The 15,945-nt window shown below is 35.7% G+C and overlaps 1 protein-coding gene across 4 annotated transcripts in view; it reads left to right on the forward strand.

Moving 5' to 3' along the window:
* The window catches only part of MAP4K3 (mitogen-activated protein kinase kinase kinase kinase 3), a 186,659-nt gene that overhangs the window by 93,626 nt on the left and 77,088 nt on the right, over positions 1-15,945 (forward strand). For all 4 annotated transcript variants that reach the window (XM_019021178.4, XM_019021179.4, XM_019021181.4 and 1 more), the window contains 4 exons: positions 4,989-5,044; positions 5,603-5,650; positions 8,963-9,005; positions 10,549-10,621. In XM_019021178.4, coding sequence (XP_018876723.1) covers positions 4,989-5,044; positions 5,603-5,650; positions 8,963-9,005; positions 10,549-10,621 — 220 coding nt within the window. The remainder of the gene's footprint in view (positions 1-4,988; positions 5,045-5,602; positions 5,651-8,962; positions 9,006-10,548; positions 10,622-15,945) is intronic.

A 15,945-nucleotide genomic window follows, 5' to 3' on the forward strand; every position in this document is an offset into this window, starting at 1 on the left:
ACATAAAGATTGACATAATAGTATTTTACTGGGATTACAGTTGAAATAGGGAAAAGGAAATGATGGATTTTCTGGAATCATTTTAGAAAACTTAATAAAGAAAATAAGCTATTTACATTGGTCTTTAAAAGATAGGTAAACTGGGTAGAAAAAGGATGATGAAGGGCCGGGTGCAGTGGCTCATGCCTGTAATCCCAGCACTTTGGGAGGCTGAGGCGGGCAGATCACCTGAGGTCAGGAGTTGAAGACTGGCCTGGCCAACATGGCGAAACCCCATCTCTACCAAAATTAGCTGGGCATGATGGTGGGTGCTTGTAATCCTAGCTACTCCAAAGGCTGCGGCGGGAGAATTGCTCGAACCTAGGAGGCGGACGTTGCAGTGAGCCGAGATTGCACTGTTGGACTACAGCCTGGGCAACAGAACGAGACTCTGTCTCAAAATAATAATAGTAATAATAATAATACTAAAAAGACAAAGAAGTGCATTTTCAGAGATGAAGCCTTGGCACAGTAACATGAAGGTGTGACTCATGTGTGATCACTCTTGTTGGTGTGGGTGTGGGGTCGAATAGGGAGAGCCTTGAAGACCAGGTGAAAGAGTATGAGAAGGTTTCCGCTTTATGAAAAGTTACTTTTTAAGGATACTTTTAATTAAGTATAGTTGTTCTTCGATAAATATGTGAGAAACTTTTCTTTATTATTTGTGGCATTTTGATTTCAAAGATTCAGTGAAAATGAAGAGATATCTGGCATTATTTTACATTACAAAACAGTATTTCTAGAAGCTTGTAATTTCTGTGTTAGAAATTCAAATGGCTATTCCACTTTTTTTTGGTTGGAATTTGGGTGGATTTCTCTATTATTGATTTCCTTACTAATTGGTTTAATTTCCCTTTTCCTGAATTTTTTTTTTTTTTTTTTTAAACAGAGTCTTGCTCTGTCGCCCAGGCTGGAGTGCAGTGGTGCAATCTCGGCTCACTGCAACCTCCACCTCCCGGGTTCAAGTGATTCTTCTGCCTCAGCCTCCTGAGTAGCTGGGACTACAGGCTCCTGCCACCATACCGGCTAATTTTTATATTTTTAGTAGAGATGGAGTTTCACCATATTGGCCAGGCTGGTCTCGGACTCCTGACCTTGTGATCTGCCCACCTCAGCTTCCCAAAGTGCTAGGATTACAGGCATGAGCCACCACGCCTGGCCTCCTGAAGTTTTTTCAGTGATATTTTAGTGGTAAACTTCCTCAGTGTTTGACCCTCATTATTAGTTGATTATTTAAGTGGGTATAGATAGGTATTTTCTAGGTTGACAGGTATTTTCTTTCAGCATTTTGAAGAAGGTGGGCCATTGTCTTTTAGCTTCTATAGTTATTAGAACCTTCTGTCAGTCTAATTATTGATCCTTTGCAGGTAATCTGTTCTTATCTCTAATTGCTTTTTGTCTTTTTCTCTTAATTTCTGGTGCCTAAGAATGGGTTTATTTTTACTTTTTCTGCTTGGGACTTAACAGGCTTACCTCTGTGAATTTTGCTCTTTTATCACATCTGGACAATTATCAATTATTATCTCTTCAAATATTTTCTCCCCCAATCTGCGATCTGTCCTTTAGAATCTTAGTTAGATGTACAGTAGGTCTTCATGTCTCTTCAACTCAATTTCCTATTTACCAGTTTTTTATCCTTCAGGAGAGCCTGGAGATGCTCATATCTATCTTGCAGTTTACTGATTTTACAGCTGTATTAGAATATCCATTAGATTTTATTTTTGGTTACCATATATTTTCATGTCTAGAAATTATTTGGTTCTATTTTATATCTCCCTCCATTATTTTTTCCTTTGTGTCTTATTCTTACAGTTTTCATTCCTTCTTTTACATCTTTAGTTTTTAAGGCATACCTTTTTTTAGTCATTCTCAGATTGTTTAGTGATTTCATCATATATCCATATGATTGGTCTTAGGTGTCTGATTCTGCTTTCTTCATTAAGAAGCAAGACCAGTTTCGTTACAGAAATAGGTTGTCATGATTCTTACCATTCCATTTTAACCTAACTGGTAAAAGTAACAAAGTAATATGAATTCGTCAATACTGATTTATTTATACTGGTCAGCAACTGGCTCAGTGGAAAAAAAATGGCAGTTTTCAGGTACCCTGGATGTTCTCATATATGAATATTGGGGATTCATATGCTTATGCAGAACCCCAAATCCTATCTTTCTCTGTGTTCACTCTTTTGGCTGTATCCATGTTTTCACCAAATAACCTTTTCGTGGCAATGTGTAATAATCTTTGGCTAGTCTATGGTGTTGTATACTTGCACGGTCATGTAGGACACGTACCTCCATTTCTTTCTATGTGTCTCTCTCTTCTGCCTCCTTTTTTTTATCACATTGTCATTATATAGAGAGAGTATTATATCCTGGAATAATTTATTTAATGAAGGGGAAGTTCTTTTAATAATCCTAGTGCTTGCAAGGTTTCCCCTTTAACTTTTATTTACTTTTACTTTGAAGAACTAACAGTAGAACCTTTTATTGTTCCAACATAATAGGATTTTTTTCTATTTTCCATTGAGCTTTTTGTGTTTGTTTATTTAATATTGTTCTTTAACAACTTTCCACAACCCGTTATATCTTTATGGTTAATTATTTTCTCACTTATTTTATAATTTTGGATTTTGAGATCATCTTTAGTGAGGTTTTTCAGTGGGAATTCTATGTGGCATTTGAAGATGTGTCCTTCCAGAGTTTTGTTTTTGTTTTTTGGGTTGTTGTTGTTTTTTTTCTGGGATCCTGGTGACCTCATTGTTTCCAATATATATTTGAATGCTCAACCTGAGTAAGGAGGCCTATGGTGACAAATTCTAAGAGGAGGCATGTTTCCTCCATCCCTATGACAGCCAAAATCCCTAGTTATCGTCGTGCTTGTCTACACGTTTAATGAGGATGTAGCCCTCTGAGACTTCTGGTTTTATGTGGGTGTTTGTTTTAGCTCTTCTGCATACCTAGGGCCTTGTCTTCTGTACCCATGTAGAGGATAATGCTAAAGCCCTAGCTTACCAGGATTAACCTTCCCCTAAGAGACAGCTAGAATATTCTTTTACAGTTTTACCTTCTGCTTTTCATTTGTCTCCTGGGAAAGTATCTTACTGTTTGTAAAGTTAGCTAGTAATTGAAAAGGTTATTTCTGAAAAAAAAAATTGTCTTTGACTTCTAAGTGTTATTTTCAGGGTGTTCAGATTATCTTATTTATCATATTATAGAAACAGAAATCTCAAGGAGGTTTATCTTACTGAATGTGTGTGGGCTTGGAAGCCACAGGAATAAGTTACATGGTTTATCCATAGACATTTAAACCCAACCCTGTCCTTAAAATAATCTAATTGGAATAGATTTCTGTCTTTCATAATTGTAAAATACCACAAGTACTCCAAACTAAACATGTTTACAAAGCTGTTAAGTTTGTGTAAATGTGAGTTTACTATCTAGCCAAGGTTTTTATCTTTGGAATTTAATTCAATTTCTAGAATAGTCTCTCCCACTTTTTATTCTAAAGTGATTCAATAGTGAAAAAGAAAACTATTTTAGTGTACAGATGCTCTGTTTGTGCTGCTATAACAAAATGCCTGAGACTGAGTAATTTATAAACAACAGAAATTTATTTCTCACACTTCTGGAGGCTGGGAAGTGCAAGATCAAGGTGCCAACAGGTTTGGTGTCTGGCAAAGACCCATTTCTCATAGAGTGCACACACACTGTGTCCTCACATGGCAGAAGAGATGGAAGGGCAAAAAAGAGTAGACACTGCTTGAAGTCTCTTTTATTAAGAGTCTTAATCTCATTCACAAGGGAGGGGCACTCATGACCTAATCTCCTCCTCAGTGTCCTGCCTCTTTGAGATTAAGTTTCAGCGTGAGTTCTGGAGGGACTTAGCAGATGCATACACAGGAAATATTACTTATAAGATTAAGACCTATATATTGATGTAAAGGTGTTCATCATAAGTGAAAAGAGTAGGTTTCAGAATTGTATGATTCCACTTATGTAAAGTTTCTGAGATACATATAGTTTATAGAATGTCCGTTTAAAATAGTCTGGTAGATTATAGACCAAACTATTGGTATTGCTTACTGTTGAGTAACATTTTGGATAAAGAAGAGACCTTTAATTTCCAAACTTTTCTATTGATTGGAACTTTAGAGTGAACATGTATTAATTTTATAGCTATCTGGCTAATATTTTTACAAGAAGTGTTGATTTAAAACTAGTCATAATACATGTTCTATGTCAATTAAAAAGCTTTAATAAAAGCTAGCTAAACCTGTTGGACATCGTTTCTTTTGATGTTTAAGAGATGATATTGATGAATGAGATATAAAAATGAGAATATAATTAATTTCAGTGACTACTTTAGACATTCATTCATTCGATAAATATTTATCAGGCTGCTTTTCTGTGCCAGGCACTGTTCTGCACACTGGAGATACAACAATGAGCAAATCAGATTTTTAAAAAGCAAAAAATTGGCTGGGCACAGTGGCTCACACCTGTAATTCCAGCACTTCAGGAGGCTGAGGCAGGAAGATTGCTTGAGCCCAGAAATTCAAGACCAGCCTGGGCAAGATAATGAGACCCCATCTCTGCAAAAAATGAAAAATAAACTAGCCAGGTGTGGTGGCATGCACCTATGCCCCCAGCCACTCAAGAGGCTGAGGTGGGAGGATCACTTGAGCCCAGGAGGTTGAGGCTGCAGTGAGCTGTGATTGCACTACACTCCAGCCTGGGCGACATAATGAGACCCTGTCTCAAAAAAAAAAAAAAAAAAACTGGAGCCAGGCACAGTAGGACAGTAATTCATGCCTGTAGTCCTAGCTTACATTTCAGTAGAATTGTTTAGGGATATTAAGTCTGTTGCTTAAACTTGCAAAACTTTATTATATATTGAAAAACATGCATTGACTAATTTTATGAGTATTAATTGTCTTCTTTTACAGTAACTGGACCTCTGTCAGAACTGCAAATTGCATATGTTAGCAGAGAAACACTGCAGGTAAATCAAGTGCTAATTCAAAAATAACATTTTTCATTAAACTAAGTCTTTACTTATTGTGCATTACCTGTTCAGCAAAGTAAGAACTAAATATTTTAGTTTGGTAAACTCTTAAAATGAGTTTTAATACATTTGAAAATTGTGTAATGAACTCAAATTATATTTACAAATAAACACTTTAAAGCGTAAATGTGATGATATAACCTAAAATTTAAGCACTATGCATCTGTTATTGTATATTTTCCTCTTAATACCAAAGAAAGGCTTGAAAATTAAGCACTATCATGGGAATTCAAACACTCTGATACTAATTAGGTATATACTTTTTAAAAGTTATTTCAAACTATTTGTAGAATTCACTGAAAATTTTCTTAGAAAAATTAGTCATTTTCTTGATCTTTTTTTAGGATATCTCGTTAAAATATGTTAATGATTAGTACTAGATCTCCTGTAAAGATTAAATAAAATACACAGAATACTACCCATTTGATTACATAAAATCCCAAAGAGTGCTCTTTGATAAAATCTTGTTTATTTTTCTGTTTTTTGAAACTCCAGGGATTATATTATCTTCACAGTAAAGGAAAAATGCACAGAGATATAAAGGTATGCATTATATTTTTAACATAATAACCCTCTCTTCATTTTTAAATACTCTGGTCAAATTGTTTTGAGCAAAATTGTTTTATTTGATAAATGCATCTGAAATGTTACCATAATAAAAATGAGTGATACTTTTAATATTTTAATTTTTTATAGCAGCTTTATTGAGGCACAATTCACATACCATAAAATTCACCCTTTTAAAGTATATCATTCAGTAGATTAATGTTTTAATAACTCATTTTAGCTTCTTTGTAGTTATTGATTAGTAAAATGCAGAGTAAGCTTATAGCTTTCATCAAGTTATAGTTTTTAGTAAGTTTTATGCTTTGACTATTTCAGTGAGCTTTCGCAGTCTTAAGTCTAAGTCTTAGTAATGCATCAAAATGGATAAATTGACCTTTGACACTTTCTCATAGTCTTTTTTCTTTTTTTTTTTTTTTTGAGATGGAGTCTCACTCTGTTGCCCAGGCTAGAGTGCAGTGGCACGATGTCGGCTCACTGCAACCTCCCCTCCCGGGTTCAAGTGATTCCCCTGCCTCAGCCTCCCGAGTAGCTGGGATTACAGCCACCTGCCACCATGCTTGGCTAATTTTCATATTTTTAGTAAAGACAGGATTTCACCATGTTGGCCAGGCTGGTCTTGATCTCCTGACCTCAGGTGATCATCCCACCTCGGCCTCCTAAAAGTGCCAGGATTACAGACGTGAGCCACTGTGTCCTGCCTTCTCATAGTCTTTTATTTATTTAGCTAGCAAAGGAGAGCAGGTGCTCTGAATGTGCTGGGGTTAGCCCAGTGGTACAGCAGGTGCTCTGGTAGGAATCGTTAGCATATTTCTAAAGATACTGCCATCTCCCCAGTTTAGATTTTTTTTCTTTCACTTATTTTTCTTGTCCCTTCTTTGTTCATCCTTCCTCGTATTTCTCTCTTCCCCTTTTGTTTTCTAACATTTTCTCTAACATAAAGATTTTTAACCTTTTTTGGGGATAGAGGTTGGGGCAAATCTTACTGTTCTCTGGGTCTCTGATGATAAACTATGAACTGTCTTCTGAGAAAATGCCCTTATGCGCATGTCTTCAAATTTTCCAAGAAATTTCAGTGGACTCGCAGATAACCTGCTGAGATCCCTTGTTTGAAGGTATTTTTTTGTGATCCACTTAAAAGACATAAAGAGCTTTTGGAGTTCAAAGGTAGAAGAGCTCACAGGAAGATGAGCAGCTCAAGAAAGGTTCTGTGTCATTGGCATGTAGATGATCTGGGAGGATTGACAGATTTTTGTCAGAAATGGAAGTTGGAGTACATTTCAAGCAGAGAAAACAATGTGAGCAGATACAGAAGTTAGAAAGTGTGAGGCCATTTTAGAGAACATAAAAACTGTACCATATTATTGAAGAGAAGAGAATGTATGAGACTAATTAGAGATGGAACTGGTTGGGTAGTTTGGTGTTCCATTATGCAAGGACTTGTGTGCTAGACTTCAGAGTCCGGGCCTAATTGGGTTGATTTGATTTGGGTCATCACCACCATTTCTACTCCTGTCTAAGCCACCATAGTATTATACCATGTGGTCTTTTGTAATAGCCTGAGTGGTCTCAATGCTCCCATTCTTAGTGGTTTTGTAGTCACTTTTCCGCTTGGCGACCAAAGGGACCTTTTCAACCAGATCTTGTCACTCTCCTGCTTATAAACCACCATTGGTTTCCCATCAGACTCACTATGAAGTCCAGATGCCTTTACCATGACCTACAAGGTTATACGTGGTCTGACCCATGCATTTCTCCGTGACCTCATCTTATACTCCACTTTTCTCTGTTTTACTCATTCTTTTCCAGCCACACTAAACTTGCCGATCTTAGAATATGTTGAGCTCATTCTAGCCCCAGGTCTTCAAATTTCCTCCTCCTTTCCTGAAATAGTCTTCTCCCAGATTTTGGTGTGGCTCTGTACCCTTACTTCACCCAGATCTCTGCTCATATATTACTGCCTTTGGAGAGGCCTTCCCTGCTGTGTCTTCAGAGTAATTATTTCTACCTGACTTTGAATCGTTTGTTGATTCATTCATTCATAGATGATAAATATATTTATTTTAAGTTTTTTCCTCCTACTTGGATGTAAACTCCATGGGAATTGGAACTTACTCATTATTATAACCCCAGAGCTTAAAATAGCACCTGACTACTAGTAGCCTCTCAGGGAGGGAAAGGAGGGAGGAGAGGAAGGCCATAATGTACAAGTGATGTGATTATAAGCTATAACTTAGGAAAGTTAGTCTGAGCTGAAGAAAGGCCAAACTGAAGCCTCTGACAGAAGTCTCAGATAGCTAGGTACTAGATCAAGTTAAAATCCCTGCTCCTAGTCTCTTTCCTTTTTCTCCTTCCCCTACTATTCCATAGAGCTACAGTAGTATCAGTGGGTGGGTGCAGCTCAGCTTCACTGGTGACATTTGGAGTTTGGGAGCCTTTTTTTTCCTCCCCAACCCCCTGTCTCCTGTGCCAGTCTTTTACTGTTTCTTCTTCATGTTGGTTGAGAGTAGGAGGGTTCCCAGTATTTTTTCCACCAAACCCATACTTACATGATTGATGGCACCTTGGACCAAAGAGCCCACAATACCTTTGGGATATAGTATTGCTACCTCTTCCAAAAGCTTTGAGCTTATTGAAGATGAAGTCATCATTATCTACTTTGAGCTTAGATCAAGAAGCAAAAGTGGCTAAAATGCAACCAGATCATGCAGAGGGGTGACATTTTAATTGTGTGGGCCTGTAGCTAGTTGTTTATGTACTGAATGGGCCTAAGCACTTGGTAAGGCACATTAGGATAGACAACCTCATGTACTAAGCAGCAAGGTACAGTCTCACATACCATCCCTGGTTCAATTGATGGTGAGTTCCTAGAAAGGGAGGTTCTTTTAAAAACACACACACACAAAAATGGGAAACAATAATCAAGTTTAAAGTGTAATGTAAACAATTGAAAATGCATTGTACGGTTACATTTTAGTGTGGTGATAGCGTTTGATCAATGAGGAAATAACATTTTGATGAAAACTAATATATCACTTTTATATTAACATTCATACTATGTTAGTAGCAGCTTTTTTGCAAGGCAGAACATTTTATAAAGATAGTCAAGTTGCCTAAAAAGTGGACAGTAGATTTACCTGTGACTCTAATGATACGACATTTTAATTAAGCACACTTTAAGTATTTCTAGGTCTAAGGCTGTGATTATTTTAAATATGTATATTTATTATATACGTGCTGTCTGATAAAATATCTATTTCCTACTTTAACTAAAATATTGTTACTTTGAAGGGAGCTAACATTCTGTTAACGGATAATGGTCATGTGAAATTGGGTAAGTAAATTGGAATTTTGTCACATGCACAAATCTATTCTAAGATATAGTAAAGTTTATGTTTTCCTTTGTAGGACCAGGTTTTCCCTCTCCTAAGACGGCATCTATGTATTTTTAGATGGAAATCTCGTTGCCGTGATGTCGCCTATCTGCATCCACTTCTCTTAAACAGGGATAAAGTCTGTCCTTCACATAAGACATATCTGTTGTAAAGATACTGTGAAAGAATAATCCTTTCTGAATTCTTTCACCTCTAAACCCAGGAATGTGACTTCTGTAATAGTAAGAAATCTGTACAGAATTACCTTGTAACCAAAAAATAAGACAAATATCAAAAAATCAGTAACTCCAAAAACACTTTATTCTTTACATAAAGCTTTTAAAATAAAATACAGCATTACTTACTTAAGAATGTAATGTAGATGCTGAACGTTGCTTTATTTCAAACAGTAACATGTTTCATTTTGTAACTGTAGGTTGTTAAATTTTCAATTAAAATAGAGTTCAAAACCTAAATAATGACTTAATTTGCAAATTTTAAGAACAAGTGTTCGTTATAGTTTTATGAACAAAGTCATATTTGTTAGTATTAAATGAAATAGTTAATAACAAATACAAAACAGTTATTTTAAACTATATCTATTAGATAAACCCAAATTAAAAATAAGCATTTTATAAAAATATAGATATAACTATTTTGAACTATAACCTGTGAGATTAATCAGATTTAAGAATATGTATCTAGAAATTAACATATAATAAAAATTTCCTCCGTGACTTCTAAATATGGGAAAAGCAGAAAAGATATGTCCTGTTCTTTTTAGTTATCTGTTGATTGCTTAGTGAACAGTTTTTATCAGCAGTTTAATATTTTGTGCCAGTGTGATGTGCCTCACTCAAAGACATACTATTTATAATATATCTTACTGGAGAAGGATTTAGAAGTCATCATTAGTAAACTAGAAAACATTAGATCTCCAAATACTTATCTTAAAGAATAGTAACAAATCATACATATAAATAATTTCCTGATAGTGACTGATACTGGTACTAAATGTATTGTTAAGTTTGGGGATATTCTGATTGGATGTCTTTTCAAGCTGCAAGTAGACTTACTGGTTTATCTGATGTCAATCATGGATATGGAGAAAGTGAATGGAGTATAATGTCTCTTAAAGATCCCTTCCAGTGATATTCCTTGGATTTCTGGTCCTGAAAATTAGAAATTACAATATTAATAAGTTTGGCAATTTACATTCTCTCAGCTATCACTTTCTCTTCAAAATTATTTGATCTTGACCTTTGTTATTTGATTTACGTGGGGATATATGGGAATCTGTTTGGCTGTGATATGTATTCACTACTTTGTGATATTTTAATGCGAGTCCATTAAGGTTAAAATTTGTAATGTGATGTTTGAGAATATCCCGTATTGCCGTAAAATTAACTTAATAAAAATAACTTTTAAAAGTTTCTTTTTATGTTGCCTTAAACAGTTTTATTTTCTCTCAGTTTCCTGAATGTTTCTCATTTTTTTTAATAGCTGATTTTGGAGTATCTGCACAGATAACAGCTACAATTGCCAAACGGAAGTCTTTCATTGGCACACCATATTGGTAATTGTATTTTAATTGATATTTAATACTTTGTTCTATCATTATTGGATATAGCATTTCTAAAAAATAGACTGGTCAGAATTTTTCAGACTAAGATTAAGAAAAAAGTCATCAACAGGCAAAGTAATTTAGGCATGTACACTTACGGGTGGATTACATGGCCAGAAAATATCCTACCATGTTATTTTTCACTAAGGAGAAAAGGCTTTAATGATTGATATGGCTTTCAGAAACCTTAATATTTGTTCTAGCCTTGCTGGAAAATCCTGACTCTTTTTCCTGTACATTTCTCATGTATTTTCACATGTGTTTTTATATCTTTCTTCACCCCCGTTTCCAGTCCATATTGTGATTAATCTTTCAACATTACATTATTCAAGGACCTCTTTGCTAAAAACTTTTTGGCATGTCTTGGTTGCCTATAGGATCAAATGCAGATTTCTTGACAGTTGAGTCTTCTGTGATCTGGCCTCTGTCTGCTTCATTAGCCTTAGCTCTTACCAGTCTTCTCCATGGACCTTCCTTTCTAGCCATGTTTGTCTGTTAGATACTGATCATAGTATAAAAACTATCCTACTCGCATATTTATTTACAGAATAGTTTTTGGCCGCTTACTATGTGCTAGATGTGATATTAAGCAGTATGATGATAATGATGGATTGGTATAGAGCTTTTTTTGTTCATACCATTACTTTGAAGTAACAGCACCCTGGAATTCCTACCTTGCTTTCAGCTTACGTGCAACCACTCCCCTGATGCCCTCTTCATCTGACTCATCAGCAGTCATATAGCTTTAATTGCTACTACTAATTTTTTTGTATTTAGAATATGATGTATATACCATTTTCATGTCAACTTATCTTCTCATCAATATATATTTTAAAAGTCAAATAATGCTAAAAAGGCATATGAGAAAAACTCTTAGTTGTAACTTCTGCCATCTCTAGCATTATTCATTTACAGATGCTGCGTTATGATAGTTGAAGATCTTAGCTCTCTTCATTCATCTTTCAATCATCTTATCTTTCCAGTGTACTTTGCTGAGTCAATTAACAGTACTTTCCTGAAAAAAGCTTTTCCTGATTTTAATAATTTCATTTTAAATTTACTTAGTTTCTTGTTTCTGTTTTTAAATCCCTGATTAACACTTTCCATACCTTCCCTCATTTTGCAGTTTTGTAAGATGCCTCTGTATAATTTTCTGTACCATAAAGTCTGTCACATTATCTGTCAGTGCTGATTTTTGTCGGGTTGGTGTTGCTTTATTTTTGTTTTTGTTTTTGTTTTCCTAGAATAATCGTTCCTGGAGTCATTTTCCCTCCTGTTCCAGCCTGGACTGTTGAATTCTCTAGCTCTTTTGCCTGGCTCTGCTCTGGCAGTCTTTCATCTTCAGCTTGGCATTCCTTTCTTGGATTCTAGGTCTTCTTCTTTCATGATGTACTCCTTCCTTTTTGTGTGTGTGAAACACATTTTAATAACTTTCTGAGAAACCGTGCATGGGAGTAACATTTTTGAGATTTTGCATGTGTATCCTTTTACATGATTGATAATTTTGGTGGGTAATTCTAGGATAGAGTTTTTGAAGTATTGCACTAGTGTCTTCTGTGGTGCCCATGGTGTGATACCATTATCTATGATCTATTGAATGTAACTCCTCCCCCTAGAATCATTCCTGGTGTTTTGATATTCCATAATTATATACCTCAAAAAATATTTTTTTATTGTTTTTACTTTTATTCATTGTACTTGGCATTTGTGCTGTATAATCCAAAGACTGATGTCTTTTCAGTTTTGGGAAGTACTCTTGTGTTATTTCTTTGATAATTTCTTTGCTATACTTTTTCCTGCTCTCTGTGGAACTCATTGGTTGTATCTTGGACCACTTAAATTAATCTATTAATTTTCTTATATTTTCTCTAAGAACAAAAAAATATTTTTTGTTCTACTTATAAGAGTTCCTCAACTCTCTACATTCATATTTTCATGATGGAGCCTTCCCTCAAATGTCCACTAATCCTTACATTTTGGTTCACTTTGAAGAGCATGGCACTAAAAACTGGTTCATAACTCTTTTTGTTTGGGAAGTTGGGTGTAAACCTGGTTGTTATGTTCTAGAACTGGTCAAGTGAAGGAAGCAGAGGTGTTCATTGTTCTATATACGTACTTCTACTTAATCATGTCCTCTCCCTTTAACCTCTTCACTCCTTGGTTCCTGGTGTCTCTTGGGTCTGCAGTCTGTCTTCTTCGTCTTGGTCCTTATCCAATGGGAATTGGGGGGCAATAGTTGCTGGCGCTAAATGGATAAGAGTAGGAATGCCAGGGACTGACTGTTGACACTTTCTAATACTCCTGTTTCCAGCCCAACCTCAACCCTACTATTGCTACTTTTTAAACCTAGCTTGTCAACATTTCCAGGGTATTTGAGGCTCATTGGCTGCTAGTTGTTGTTCTTTTCCTTGGCACCTGCTTAGGTTTGCCCTGCCTCCTGTTTGCTACATCATTTACTATTCTTCTATTTTTAGTCTGTGTGTTATTGTTTTAGGTAAAATATGTCTGCTGGACTTTTCAAAGATGGTCTGTGTATATATTTCTCTTTGTTCTTCTCTTTATTGTTTTGGGTTGAGCAGAGTGAGGGCTTGAATTGCTGTCATTTTTAAGTACACTGTCTTCTCAGTTTTACTGTAAACATCTCATTAAATCTTGAGGATCTGACTTGATTCTGTACAATATTCATTCACTGAATGTTAATGATGAAATTTCCAACTCCAGTTTCACAGGTTAAAAATTTATGTCATTACTCTTGCAATAATGTGGGAAATATCTTGGGAACATGTGAAATTGTAAATTAGGTAAAGTTAATTTTGGGAACATTCTCCCTGTATCTGTCTTTCTGGTATTATATCTTTCCTACCTAAAATCTAAAAATTTAGAACCTCTCTCTTCCCAAGTGATTAGATCGGCAGTTATTCAGTTGTTCGAAAAAGTCTGCTTGAAATGACAGTTCTCAAAATTAAACACATATGTACCTTAAACATTTTATTTCAATTTAAGACATATATGTACATTTATTCAACAGTCTTTTGATACAGAATCAAGGCCTTTTCTTAGAGTAGATCACTTACTGGAGTTCCATTTTAGTAATGCAAACCACACACACCCCAATGCATCAACTACATTTGTTAGTCAGGTTTATTGAGGTATAAATTTACCCTTATTAGGTGTACAGTTGTGCAAATTCATACAGTTGTATGAATGTTGAAAAACTTGTATGCTGTGGTGGTAAGAAACCACCAGAACACATTGACACTATCCAAAAAATCTTTTATTTTGCCCCTTTTTAGTAAATGCTCTACCTGCATCCGTAGCATCTGGTAACCCCTGATCTGATTTCTGTTTCTATATTTGTGCCTTTTTCTTGAGTGGCATACAAATGGAATCCTATAATCTGTAGCCTTCCTAGTTTTCTGCCATTGTCATGTTCTTATCTAACGTACCAGGTTTTTTGGCTCATCTTTAGAAATTTGCCTTTCTAGAAGCGAAGTCTTTCTAAAGCATTCACTAATTTTTGTTTGTTTGTTTTTGTTTTTTGAGATGGGGTCTCACTCTGTCACCCAGGCTGAAGTGCAGTCGTGTGATCTCAGCTCACTGCAACCTCTACTTCCCAGGCTCAAGCGATCGTCCCACCTCAGCCTCCCAAGTAACTAGAACCACAGGCATGCGCCACCACGCCCAGCTAATTTTTGCATTTTTGGTAGAGACAGTTTTTGCCATGTTGCCCAGGCTGGTCTCAAACTCCTGAGCTCAAACCATCCACCTGCCTCGGCCTCCCAAAGTGCTAGGATTACAGGCGTGAGCCACTGCTCCCGGCCAGAATTCGCTAACTTTTAAACCTTCATTATAACTATGTGTTTACAATAGCAAATGTAACTGGAATAAACAGTTTCAGAGATGAACCCAGTTGACTGTGATAAGCACACAACTTAGCTGGCTGGAGTAGACATGTACTAAGTGTAATGTTTCCCTTGTATTTACATAGAAGAAGGGAGAGCATCAGCTAATGTGGTGAACTAGTAAGGGGAGGCAAGTTAGGAGCATATCACTTGCATGCATTTCCCACTCCACTAGGGCATTTCTACCAGCTACTTGGAATCTAGTCATCATAAAAGTAATAACTGACACTTTGAAATTCGCTTTTCTTATAGTAATTTAAATTTTCATAAGATCTGTTTCAGATTTAAAAGATTTTAAGACCAGGGGTTTTGAAAGTTAGAGGGTTTTTTGTTTTTAACTTTACTGACTGACTTGACCTTCCTGAAATCATACCAGGAAGATAAATGTATATTTGTAAGATTATCTAGACTGTTCTTTAGTATGGAAGAGTTGAGATGTTTATTTCAGTTAGTTGCTTTTAAAAATATTGTTTAGGATTTGAAAATTTTTATATTTGATAATTAATAATTTAAATCAGTCAAATTCAAATTTATGGAAGTATAATTAGAATAAGACTGTAGCAAAGTAAAGAGAAACAAAAAAATTACTGAATTTGGGTAACTTTCCTCTGAATAAATACATTTTTTAAAAGTAGACACTCGTTTTTATAACTTTTCCATTATTATAATAGAACTAGAAAAAACACCAAATAAGTTTTTAGTAAATATGAATTAAATACTAAATATGAAGATTATTGGTGCCTGACAGAATAGTTTTGGTGAAGTAAAAACAGGTATTGCCAGGTCGCAGTTTTTTGATAAAAGGAAGTAGAGCTATAGGTTGCTTATTACAAATATTATTTATTGAATTTTGCATGTACAGAGAGATTGGGAGCATGAATGATTTTGGACGTGTTGGTCTATTAGAATTGTATATTTTTATAAACCTTTTTAGTAACTAGTATAAGGAAGTAACAATAGAATCACCAATAGGGGACTGAAGTGGAGAGTCTTTTTTAAAATTTATAAACAAAGGTTTGATTGACTCACAGTATTGTATTGCATGGCTGGGGAGGCCTCAGAAAACTTACAATCATGGAGTAAGGCAAAAAAGCGGGCACCTTCTTCACAAGGTGGCAGGAGAGAGCACTCAGGGGAAACAGCCACTTTTAAAACCATCAGACCTTGTGAGAACCTGCTCACTATCATGAGAAAAGCATAGGGGAAACTGACCCAATGATCCAATCACCTCCTACCAGGCCCCTCCCTCAACACATGGGGATTACAGTTCGAGATGAGATTTGGGTGGGGACACAGAGCCAAACCATATCATTCTGCCCCTGCCCACCCCCCAAATTGCAGGTCCTTTTTACATTTCAAAACCAGTCATGCCTT

This window comes from Gorilla gorilla, chromosome 12, assembly GCF_029281585.2.
Source record: "Gorilla gorilla gorilla isolate KB3781 chromosome 12, NHGRI_mGorGor1-v2.1_pri, whole genome shotgun sequence".
Lineage (NCBI taxonomy): Eukaryota > Metazoa > Chordata > Mammalia > Primates > Hominidae > Gorilla > Gorilla gorilla.